The 12,804-nt window shown below is 41.5% G+C and overlaps 1 protein-coding gene and 1 long non-coding RNA gene across 2 annotated transcripts in view; one reads left to right on the top strand and one right to left on the bottom strand.

Annotated features, from left to right (window-relative positions):
* Window positions 1–1,013, bottom strand: part of LOC139024427 (uncharacterized) — a 4,592-nt gene extending 3,579 nt beyond the window's left edge. The window contains exon 1 of the long non-coding RNA XR_011475720.1: window positions 134–1,013. This is a non-coding gene — a long non-coding RNA (uncharacterized lncRNA). The remainder of the gene's footprint in view (window positions 1–133) is intronic.
* A 1,409-nt stretch (window positions 1,014–2,422) lies between these two features.
* asb12b (ankyrin repeat and SOCS box-containing 12b) lies at window positions 2,423–7,664 on the top strand. Its single transcript, XM_024138457.1, has 5 exons — window positions 2,423–2,509; window positions 5,323–5,482; window positions 6,015–6,197; window positions 6,415–6,943; window positions 7,197–7,664. Exons 2-5 carry the CDS (start codon window positions 5,327–5,329, stop codon window positions 7,328–7,330), a joined length of 1,002 nt encoding a protein of 333 aa, XP_023994225.1. The 5' UTR covers window positions 2,423–2,509; window positions 5,323–5,326; the 3' UTR covers window positions 7,331–7,664.
* Window positions 7,665–12,804: the final 5,140 nt, after the last annotated feature.

Here is a 12,804-nt window from a genome sequence, read left to right as displayed (position 1 = left end):
CACACACACACACAGCCAGTAATTGCTGCAGCCAGTCTGCCTCACCCCCATAGAGATACAATGAGACTAAACAAGGGTAGACCCACCAGAACTGATAGACAGTTACTATGCCCAGATAAAGTGTCTGTCTCACCCGTCTCATCTCCTCTGTGAAAGTCTTCCTCTTCAGGGCAGAAATGAGCTGTAAAGGGACAGACTCTCCTGCAAGGTCCTCACACTCCCTCTGTCTCCTCACGGTCTTTTCCTTCTGCCTCTCTCTCCTCTCACTCGCTGCTGTAGTTTCTGTGTTCTGTTTTCTGTGTATTTGTATGATCATCCTACTCCACATCTCACTCTGCAACCCCTGCCTCCCCCTCCCTCGGAGGGCTGTTCTCTCCCCCTCTTCCTCCCTCTCCTCCTGGCTCTCTCTCCACCCCCCTGCAGCTTCTGGGTTTAGTTGATTGTTGACCTGTGTTATCATTCTCCTGCAATAGATCTCCAGTGCCTCGTTCTCCTCCATACCTAGGGCCAAGAAAAAGCCATTTTCACGCCGCCGGGAATGCCACTTCAATGTCTAGGGAACACAACTTCCGCCAACATGGCGCCGCATTTGTTTATGACGTTGCCAACGTAACTTCGACTTTCAAAGGTTGAACAACCCGACCTAATATCAAACACTGTGGCCACTATGTGATATTATTTTCAGGATTTTCTGATCAACTAACGGACAACTGAATCACGTAACGAGAGGAGTTGACGAAAGTTGGATTGATGCTACCTAAACTAGTTAGCTGTGCTGATGCCAGCAGACCATAACGTCTAGCCTCAACGAATATAGTAAAGTGCACACAACTACAACGTACACATAACATTAAAAATCGAACCTTGTTGGCGCAATTGTGTATCCCCAAACGTTGTGATGAATTAGCTAGCTATTATATAAAATGTAAAACGCTTTCGCTAGCTAGCTACACACCCAAAACCACAACAGAACAACAATTATCTTCTTGCGAGCGCAGTGCTGCTAACAATGAGTATTTACTGCCACCTAGCGTACTGGAGTGGGGTAGATGAAGAGGGTCCAATAAAGAAAAAGTTAATATTTAGAAATACTTTTGGCTAACCTCAGTTGTTATCTGCCTGCTTATATATTTTTATATGACAACATTTTATGTAAATCATGATGCTTTATGATATTATATCATAGTATACTTTATTACCTGCGTACATTTTATTGTAGAAACGTATATTATAGGCAGGCATAATTAAACTACAAAAGCAGGCCTACTTTGAGAAATTGGCTACATTTTCAGTTCAGTTATAAGGACAAAGTAATCTAAGCTATAAGCAAACAATGGTTACATCAAATAATTTCCCTTCCCTGTGTTTTTGAGAGGCGGAAACAGACTTCACTTCCCAAAATGCCTGGAATGTGTAGATCATCTTGGGAAAGAATGTAAGATGACCACCATACTTCTACAAATGCAGAGGTCTTCTTGATCATGGTTCTGCAGGCAGGGCAGGGCTGTGTGAACAGCTYATAGTCTACAACAGCCTCTCTGACAGTCAGACAGCTGCGCACAGACTATAAGATGGTTGCCAGTCACAGTGTAAACTAAAGAAATGGAGGTGATGACAGGCCTGTTACACGTAGACACAATACAGCACAAAACATTTATCTTATAGGATTCAAATACACACTGACACTTTATTAAAGATCTGAGAAACCTAAAGGGTTAAAGTTACTTTTGGTGATTATGGCAAGCTAAAATGAAAATAGACTGAAGTAAGCCTATCTGATTTCAGATCACACATCATCTGATGACATGTTTGCTGGTACAGTAGTTTAGTGTTGTATTTCTACCACTGACCATCAGTTCTAGAAGTGCTGCCTTATCATGTAATCTTTACTCAGGACACAGTGAAACACCAGGGATTACCAAGGCCCCTGCCCACCAACCCAACCCACAGCCTGAGTGTCAGTGTCACTAGTCTATCACCCATCTAATTATAACCCCCCACAGTTCTCCAAGAATGGAAGTTTAGAAAGGTCCATCTGTGGGACTAAAAATAGCCCCCCAGCAGCACCCAGCCAGACCCCCTCTCTGCTCTGCTGTGTTAGACAGCAACACATATGCACACCCATGCGCACACACATACAAAACCCAACACACACACATACAAAACCCCAACACACATACACACAAACACACCAAACACATACACACACACACACACACACTCACACACGCACACGCACACACACACACACACACACACCACACACACACACACACACACACACACACACACACACACACCACACACACACACCACACACCACACACACACACTCAGCTCCCAGACCCCAGTCCCTGTGTGGATACAGCAACACATTCCTCTTGGAGTCTCCTCTTCCTCCACGTGACCAACGGACCATGGAGTTATAAGAGAGTGGTAAGTGTTTACTACCAACGTCCTGATAACATTGTTGGCAGAAAAATCCCTGGTTGGTAACCCTGTAGGTGAGGTAAGTGGAAAGCATTGTTAACCACCATTTGCTGTGTGGCTCTGGGTCTTTGGAGCATGGTAGCTATAGCAGGAGTTAAATGGGGAATGGGATTCTGTCTGGGTTGGAAGTTTTTAACAATCCCCAAATCTGTTGCTTTTTGATCGAATTTTCCATGATCATACTTAGAAATATTTCATTTTCATAATCCATTTCCCATATTGCCCTCTCTGCAAACTTGTGCAAACCCATCATGGTGAGGATGTGGATTTCACTAATTTAACTCTTGCATAGTAATGTCTATTTCAAGAAGTGCTCATCCTGCTTGGTCCAATAACACATTTACAGATGTCTGAGAGTAAATGAACTGAATGTTATATATTATTCTGTGAACTGGGCTCTATGTAGTGTGTGTGAGAGATGCATGTAACACAAACATTCCCAGCACTTAAGTGGCCTATCTATTTCTGTCTCTATCCATTCCTGTCTATTATATATTTCCCTGTCTCTATCTATTTCCCTGTCTCTATTGTATTACTTTCTATTATTATATTCCCTGTCTCTAACTATATCTATTCCCATATCTATCTATTCCCTGTCTCTATCTATTCCATATCTATCTATTCCTGTCTATTATCTATTCCCTGTCTCTATCTATTCCCATATATCTATTCCCTGTCTCTATCTATTCCCTGTCTCTATGTATACTTTCTATTATATATTCCCTGTCTCTAACTATATCTATTCCCATATCTAGCTATTCCCTGTCTCTAACTATATCTATTCCCATATCTATCTATTCCCTGTCTCTATCTATTCCCATATCTATCTATTCCTGTCTATTATCTATTCCCTGTCTCTATCTATATCTATTCACTGTCTCTATCTATTCCCATATCTATCTATTCCTGTCTATTATCTTATCCCTGTCTCTATCATATCTATTCCCTGTCTCTATTATTCCCATATCTATCTATCCTGTCTATTATCTAATTTCCTGTCTCGATCTATTCCCATATATCTATTCCCTGTCTCTATCTATTCCCTGTCTCTATGTATTACTTTCTATTATATTGTCACGATCGTTAGAATGATTGGACCAAAGGCGCAGCGGCGTAGAGTTCCACATGTTTATTTAAATGAAACCCCAGAAAACAAAAAGAAACAAACGAAACGTGAAGTAATGGAGTGCTCACAGGCACTACACAAAAACAAGATCCCACAAACAACAGGTGGGAAAAGGCTGCCTAAATATGATCCCCAATCAGAGGCAACGATAGATTGGGAACCATACCAGGCCAACATAGAAAACGAGAAAACGAGAATGCCCACCCTAATCACACCCGGACCTAACCAAATAGAGAAATAAAAAGGCTTCTAAGGTCAGGGCGTGACATATATATTCCCTGTCTCTATCTATTACTTTCTATTTCTAGTCCTGTCTATTATCTATTCCTGTCTATATCTATTCCCTGTCTCTATCTATTCCATGTCTCTATCATTCCCTGTCTCTATCTATTCATGTCTATTATCTATTCATTCTCTATCTATTCCTGTATATTATCCATTCCTGTCTATATCTATTCCCTGTCTCTATCTACTCCCTGTCTCTAACTATTCCCTGTCTCTATCTATTCCTATATGTTATCTATTCCTGTCTCTATCTATTCCTGTCTCTATCTATCCCTGTCTCTATCTATTCCTGTCTCTATCTATTCCTATATGTTATCTATTGATGTCTATTATTATTCCTGTCTCTATCTATTCCTGTCTATTATCCATTTCCTGTCTATATTCTATTCCCTGTCTCTATCTATTTCTGTCTCTATCTATTCCCTGTCTCTTATCTATTCCTATATGTTATCTATTCCTGTCTCTCTATCTTCTCTATTCTATTCCTGTCTCTATCTATTCCCTGTCTCTATCTATTCCTATATGTTATCTATTCTGTCTCTATCTATTCCCTGTCCTATCTATTCCTATATGTTATCTATTCCCTGTCTATATCTATTTCTGTCTCTATCTATCCCCATTCTATATCATCCTGTCTATTATCTATTCCTGTATGTTATCTATTCCATGTCTATCTACTATTCCTGTATGTTATCTATTCCTGTCTCTATTTAATCCCATCTCTATCTAGTTGCTTCTATTATCTATCCTGTTATTGTCTATTCCTGTATATTATCTATTCCCGTCTCATCTATTCCCTTTCTCTATCTAGTCCGTCTATTATCTTTTCCCTGCCTCTATCTATCGCCTGTCTATATCTATTCCTGTCTCTATCTATTCCCTGTCTATTATCTATTCCCTGTCTCATCTATTACTGTCCTGCAGCACAGATGAGTTCTGGCTGGTACAAACCCAATCAGTTTAGCTATGCCTGTGTGGATGTACTCTCCCTGTCTTTTTCTGATGCCGGGTGTCTGATTCCAATTTTCCCTCCGAGGATCTATTAAAGGTTATTCATTAACTGAATTGTATCCACCCTCTCTCTCTCTCCTCTCTCTCTCTCTCCTTTCTCTCCTCTCTCTCTCCTTTTCACCCTCTCTCTCTCCTTTCTCTCCCTCTCTCTCTTTCTCTCTCTCTCCTTTCAATCTTCTCTCTCTCCTTCTCTTCTCTCTCTCTCCTCTCTTCTCTCCTCTCTCTCTCTTTCTCTCCTCCCTCTCTCTCCTCTCTTTCTCTCTCCTCTCTCGTCTCTCTCTCTCTCTCCTCTCTTTCTTCTCCTCTCTCTCTTCCTCTCCCTCTCTCCCTCTTTCTCTCTCCTCTCTCTCTTCTCTCTCTCTCTCTACTCTCTTTCGCTGCTCGCTCTCTCTCTCTCTCTCTCTCTCCAGATGGATGAGTTGTAACTGTTACAGCTATAGTAACAGTATGGTCCTAGACAGTATCAACACAGCCACCAACCCTCTCAAGATGAGTCTAATGGATGTGTCCAAGATCTTCTCTCTGCTTCAACCCAAGGAAGAGGATGAGGAGGACAATGAGCATGGCCAGGTACAACCAATGACCTTGCAGTGCTTTGTAACTTAGCAACCTATCACCGGGACAGCATCAGTAGACTTCCACAGCATCAGACCCACTGGGGTGACTTCCCAAGTCTACATGGGTGTGACCTAACTAGGGTCGTATTCATTAGGATACTCTGTAACAAAGAGTTTCAAAATGATGTCCAACAGAAAACGTCAACGAGCATATCTTATTGTTGGGGTGGCAGGTAGCCTAGTGGTTAGAGCGTTGGACTAGTAACCAAAAGGTTGCAAGATCGAATCCCCGAGCTGATAAGGTAACAAATCTGTTGTTCTGCCTCTGAAGAAGGCAGCTAACCCACTGTTCCTAGGCTATCATTGAAAATAAGAATATGTTCTTAACTGACTTGCCTATTTAAATAAAATAAAAATATCTTATTGAACAAGTTCAGATAGTATCTCTATGTTTTGTTTTGAGTGTAGTGAATACCACCCAGCAGTGCAACCCAATAACACTGTGTATATGGTAAGTGGAGGTATAATACTGCTCTGTTCCCCAGGCTCTGAACCAGGCAGTGAGCAGTGATGACGTGGTGCTGGTAGCTGAGCTGTTGTCCCAGGAGAGCTACAGAAKGTGTATCAACAGCAGAAGCGGCTGGGGCATCCCTGTTACCCCCCTACGGACCGCCGCAGCACACGGCCACCTGAGGTGTCTGGAAGTGCTGCTGGAGCACGGAGCGGAGGTGAGATATGCCGATAGAAGACTTTGGGCTATCTTCTCCAACCCAGACGCCTACTCCTGACATGGTTAATCATACGGTTGATCCAGACAGCGGTCATTTACTCTGTGCTACTGTACAAACACGTTGTGACAACTGCTGATGTAAAACAAGGGCTTTCTAAATAAATGTAATTTAACCTATTGATTCATTATTGTTTGGTGATTGATTGGTTTTGCAGGTGGACAGTCTAGATGTGAAGGCCCAGACCCCTCTGTTTACAGCGGTCAGTGGTAAACACCTGGACTGTGTTGTGGTCTTACTAAAGGCTGGAGCCGACCCCACCGGCAGCCCGTACAACAACTGTTCCCCGGTGCTGACCGCCGCCCGCGAGGGAGACGTGGAGGTCCTCAGGGAGCTGCTTCAGTTCGGAGCCGAGGTCGACGTCTSGCCCAAAGTCCCTGAGTGGGCCTCCAACGCCACAGCCTGCAGGGGACCCCTGTACATATCCGCTGTATATGGACACCTGGACTGTTTTAAGCTGCTYCTGCTCCACGGGGCTAATCCTAACTATAACTGTAAYTCAGAGAAGATGCTGGCCAGGATCAAGCAGCCCAAGACGGTGTTGGAGATGTGTCTCAGGTATGGCTGTGGAGTGGAATACATACAGCTGCTCATAGACTTTGGGGCAGACGTGTATCTGCCCACGCTGATTATTGACAAGACCACCAAGCAGAACGAAGCGGTGGTGCTGCTGCTCAAGGAGAGAGGTGAGAACATCACACACACTTGTTTTACTTTTGTATCATATTTGTGAAACAGTTGTTTCATATTCGTGAAACAGTTAWTACAGATTCGTTACATTTGTTGCACATAAGTTATACATTTGTTACATATTTGACTGTCACATATTCAGTCTGTTCTGTATCTCTAATTGATTGATGGTTGTTAATGATGAGAACATTGGAGACTTTCTCGTATTTCATTGAATTAACTAGAACCTCCCCTGTGTTTTGTTTCCAGTTTGTCCCAATACTCTGATGTCACTGACACGGCTTGCGATTCGGAGATACCTCCCCATGGTTAATAAAATGACGTCCATAGACCGCTTGGACATTCCCCAGATACTGAGGAACTACCTGAAACATCTCACCTGACCTCTATCTCCTGACCTCTGAACTCTGCATGAAGATGATGTCACAAATGGATACGCTATTTGGCTGTGTCTCAATAGTCTACAGTGGATTCCTCTGCTTCATCTCCACTGTTCTGAAAACACATGTTAGGTGAAAGCAATATGGAGGATGATTTATGCAAAACTTTCAAAAAAAGTGCAACAATTTCATACCGTCCTCTTCTGTCTCTACTGAGTGCATCATGGGCTGTAACGTCCAGTTTGTTCTGTTTCTATTGTAGGTGTGAATAATAATTATGCCAAGTTTGCCTTTGAATAGCTGTAGAGGTTGAATTAGAATAAACATGTTTATTTAACTTATTCTCTGTGATTGAATTCAGCAAATGTTTGGTAAATGAAATCATTGGAAATTGGTTGAAGGATGCTGAAACTATAACTCTCCTGGACAGTTATATGAGTGCACAGAGCTTCAGGAGAAACCTTTAGGAAGTGTAAAACTARGAGTAACCACTAGGTGTCACACTACCACTGTAAATGTATTCTCCGTCTATGAAATCACTTCTCACCGTTGGCAAGTAATCTTTAGTCAAGCTAAAAACAATGTCATTTGTGGAATCTTGCTCGCATTAGGAGTGTCCTTGCTGTTAGCTCAACGACACAGTATTGTGTAGAGCATCGAACCAGGTTCAAACCCAGTCAGTCACTGGAGCAGCAAACAAACAGGGAAACAAGACATTGCCTTATTTGAACAGAAGGATTAGTACACAGACAGGATATTACATCACATTACAGGATAAGGACATCCTGTCGAACGTTCACATTGACCTTCGAACACAGTTCAGTATATAGAGGTTTTAATTTCAACAGAAGTACAGTTATATCAATGTGGTTCAGTTTTTACAGAGAAATACAACGTAATAATTCCCAGTGCTCTTTGATTACATCAAAACACATAGACTTCTCGACGCTCCCCATTCACAGTTTCAGGATTTGAATAGGCATTACTTAGTTTCAGGGTTGTTTTTTTCCATTTCTACAACAAATCAAAACAAACCTAATCTAAGGCCAGAGAGAAAATATATGTTCCTGCTATTTGTACTGTACAAACATGGTGATGACATTTCAGACTGACAGATAAAATAGAAGTCATACCAGAGTCCAAACCCCCCACCCCCCTCCTCATTCTAGATGGCAATGTGAATGTACAGTGAATAGCCTAGTAGCTCCAACTAAACTTGTTACTTGTCTTGTTATCTGTTTCAGTGTCCATACATTAGTACCCTGACGGTTCTGAAACCACATACTACTGTACAACCAACTAGAGAAAAGCAACAAGGGTTTGTAATGATGACTGTGAGTACGTCCCAAATGGCACCCTATTCCCTCTATAGTGCACTACATTTGACGAGGGCCCATGGGGACTATATAGGGAATAGGATGCCATTTGGGACGAAACCAGTGCATCATATGTATAATGGCTGCTACAGATTTCTCCTTCCTTCCAGCCCTAAATATAGACTCACCCGCCAACGACAGAATCAAGGGCTTATACTGTCAATGACTAAAACAACAACATTAATATCAACATAATACACCATATTACATTTCATAAATATTTGTGATAATATTGGAAGGAAAATAAATAGTGTGTCTCCAAAATGCACCTTAAAGAATCCATAATTGTGTTGAGTAGAGCTGCTGACATGAATAGATAGAGTACATGAATGTATTCAGGACGATGGTTACATATAGCTCCTTCTACCAGGTTTCTTATTGGTTCAGCATAAATACATGCTAACACCATGAACAGTAGATAGATCTCCTACGTGGTGTGTCGTTGCCATAGAAAATGACCCATTTACCTTCAATCTGTTCTGTAGGAGTGGTAGGATATTCTATCAATAGTCAGTGTGTGGCAGAGAACTAACTGATCAAATGAACACATGATTTATCAAAGTATAAACTAGAGTCCAGTGTTATGTTAATGTCTTAACCACCAATCAATTCATTATTGATTGACAGCAAACCACAATCAAGTGTTATAATAATATTATTATGGCATGTCAGTGGATTCATATTCTCTATTGTTGTCTGCCATGAATACATATAATCCCTTGAGAGAGGGAAACAGAAAATGATGGCCTAGAGAAATCATCATATCATTACATGGAATGAAACAGTGGAAGGGTGTAAAATAATGGCAGGTTGGTTGTTAAAAGAGAAAATGAAATCTTCAAAGAGTTAATCTCATGTGTCATGCAGAACTCTGGATGCCATAAAACATCATGCATCTACCTGGTACTGAGGATAGAACTGGGTCTCTGGTACTGAGGATAGAACTGGGTCTCTGGTACTGAGGATAGAACTGGGTCTCTGGTACTGAGGATAGAACTGGGTCTCTGGTACTGAGGATAGAACTGGGTCTCTGGTACTGAGGATATAACTGGCGTCTCTGGTACTGAGGATAGAACTGGGTCTCTGGTACTGAGGATAGAACTGGGTTAGGAGACTGGTTCTGGAACTGAGGATAGAACTGGGTCTCTGGTACTGAGGATAGAACTGGGTCTCTGGTACTGAGGATAGAACTGGGTCTCAAATGGCACCCTCTTCCCTTTATAGTGCCCTACTTTTGAACAGGACCCTTGGAGCTCTGGTCCAAAGTAGTGCACTATATAGGGAACATGGTGTCATTTGAGATTCAAACTAGAACTGAAGCAACACCGTTGGCGGTCTCCAACGGAAAATACTAATATTGTAATATAATATATGAGCTGTTGTTTACACAGTATGCACATGTAGCTAGCTGCTAGTCACACGTAATATGACTGCTCTGTCTGTTTCRTCACCATTTTATGTCAGTTAGCTTCTATAAAATGTGGAAGTTGAACTGGAAAATTAAAAAGTAATGTAAATAAACCAAATACTGACTAACTATATAATCATCTCCCACCATTCTGTCCCTCTGTCCAACCCCCTACGTCTTTCATTAATACACTGAGGAGATCAATAGGAAAATGTATTAAAATCTAAATGAACTGATTTAATCTACATTTAATTTAACCTCTACGGGATCGGTTGAGTTAACTTAGGCTAATGTGATTAGCATGAGGTTGTAAGTAACAAGAACATTTCCCAGGACATAGACGTATCTGATATGGGCAGAAAGATTAAATTCTTGTTAATCTTACTTCACTGTCTAATTTACAGTAGCTATTACAGTGAAAGAATACCCTGCTATTCTTTGAGGAGAGTGGACAGTTATGAACTTGAAAATGTATCAATAAACCAATTAGGCACATTTGGGCAGACTCGATACAACATTTTGAACAGAAATGCAATGGTTCATTGGTTCAATCTAAAACTTTGCACATACACTGCTGCCATCTAGTGGCCAAAATCGAAATCATACCAAACCTGGAATAATACATTATGGCCTTGCATTTCAAATATGATGAAAAAAAAAACATGTTTTTTTCTTTTAATTATCTTTTACCACATCCAATGTGTTATATTCTCCTACATTAATTTCACATTTCCACAAACTTCAAAGTGTTTCCTTTCAAATGGTATCAAGAATATGCATATCCTTGCTTCAGGTCCTGAGCTACAGGCAGTTAGATTTGGGTATGTTATTTTAGGCGGAAATTTTGGTTTTAGATAGTCTTAGTATTCGTCAGACAAAAAGAGTGAAATGTCCCTGATATTCAACAGATGCTCTGGTACTACAATAATAATGCTTGGGTTTGTTAGGGGGTAAATGCACCAGTCAAGCACAACCCCCGCTCACATGGAAACAGCCTGACCTATCCTGGAATACACACTGCATATGTGAGCGGAGGTTGTTGTGCTTGACTGGTGTATATTTTGAGTGATATTCAGAGTGATATTTAGAGTGATATTTAGAGTGATATTCAGTTTGGCTCCCAGGCTCCTGCCCTTCATGTTTCTGTCCGTCTGGTTTCTCTAACACTGGGAATCCCCACTCGCAGGCACAGAGCATCCCAAATGGCACCCTATTCCTTATATAGTGCACTACTTTTGGCCAGAGACCTATAGGGAATTGGTTTGCCATTTGGGACAGCCCAGAGAGACGAGAAGTCCTACACTGGAGTGGGAAAGAGAATACATGCCTGATTCAATCGTTGCTACATGAATAGATCCAGTAATCACTAGTGGGACGCTGGAAGACACTGTTAGGGTATCTCTGTTAGATAGCATCTCTGTTAGGGCATCTCTGTTAGGGTATCTCTGTTAGGGTATCTCTGTTAGATAGCATCTCTGTTAGGGCATCTCTGTTAGATAGCATCTCTGTTAGGGCATCTCTGTTAGGGTATCTCTGTTAGATAGCATCTCTGTTAGATAGCATCTCTGTTAGGGTATCTCTGTTAGAATAGCATCTCCTGTTTAGATAGCATCTCTGTTAGGGCAATCTCTGTTAGGGTAAGGCTCTTGTTAGGGCATCTCTGTTAGATAGCATCTCTTGTTAGATAGCATCTCTGTTAGGGCAATCTCTGTTAGGGTTACATCTCTGTTAGATAGCATCTCTGTTAGGGCATCTCTGTTAGGGTTACTCTGTTAGGCATCTCTGTTAGATAGCATCTCTGTTAGATGCATCTCTGTTAGGGCATCTCTGTTAGGGTATCTCTGTTAGATAGCATCTCTGTTAGGGCATCTCTGTTAGGGTACTTGTTAGGGCATCTCTGTTAGATAGCATCTCTGTTAGATAGCATCTCTGTTAGGCATCTCTGTTAGATAGCATCTCTGTTAGGGTATCTCTGTTAGGGTTCTCTGTTAGATAGCATCTCTGTTAGATAGCATCTCTGTTAGGGCATCTCTGTTAGGGCATTCTCTGTTAATAGCATCTCTGTTAGATAGCATCTCTGTTAGAGGCATTCTGTAGGGTATCTCTGTTAGGTATCTCTGTTAGATAGCATCTCTGTTAGGGCAATCTCTGTTAGGCATCTCTGTTAGATAGCATCTCTGTTAGATAGCATCTCTGTTAGATAGCATCCTGTTAGATAGCATCTCTGTTAGGGTATCTCTGTTAGGTATCTCTGTTAGATAGCATCTCTGTTAGGTGTAGCTCTGTTAGGGCATCTCTGTTAATAGCATCTCTGTTAGATAGCATCTCTGTTAGGCATCTCTGTTAGATAGCATCTCTGTTAGGGTAGCTCTGTTAGGGTTCTCTGTTAGGGTATCTCTGTTAGGGTATCTCTGTTAGATAGCATCTCATGTTAGATAGCATCTCTGTTAGATAGCATCTTCTGTAGATAGGCATCTCTGTTAGGGCACAGTTAGTGTGCGTCCCAAATGGCACCTATTCCCTACTTTTGACCATGGGCACTGGTCAAAAGTAGTGCACCTATATAACGGTATAGGGTGCCATTTGGGAATGCACTTTTGATAGGGCAACAGTTTAGATCAGAGATAGCCTCCTGCAGGCTTTTGTTCCAGCCCTGCTCTAACAGCACCTGATTCAAGATAATCAAGGTCTTG

The sequence above is a fragment of the Salvelinus sp. IW2-2015 genome, unplaced genomic scaffold (genome assembly GCF_002910315.2).
Source record: "Salvelinus sp. IW2-2015 unplaced genomic scaffold, ASM291031v2 Un_scaffold1491, whole genome shotgun sequence".
NCBI lineage: Eukaryota > Metazoa > Chordata > Actinopteri > Salmoniformes > Salmonidae > Salvelinus > Salvelinus sp. IW2-2015.
The sequence above is the reverse complement of the archived record's forward strand: the minus strand, read 5'-3'. Positions and strand labels throughout refer to the sequence as shown.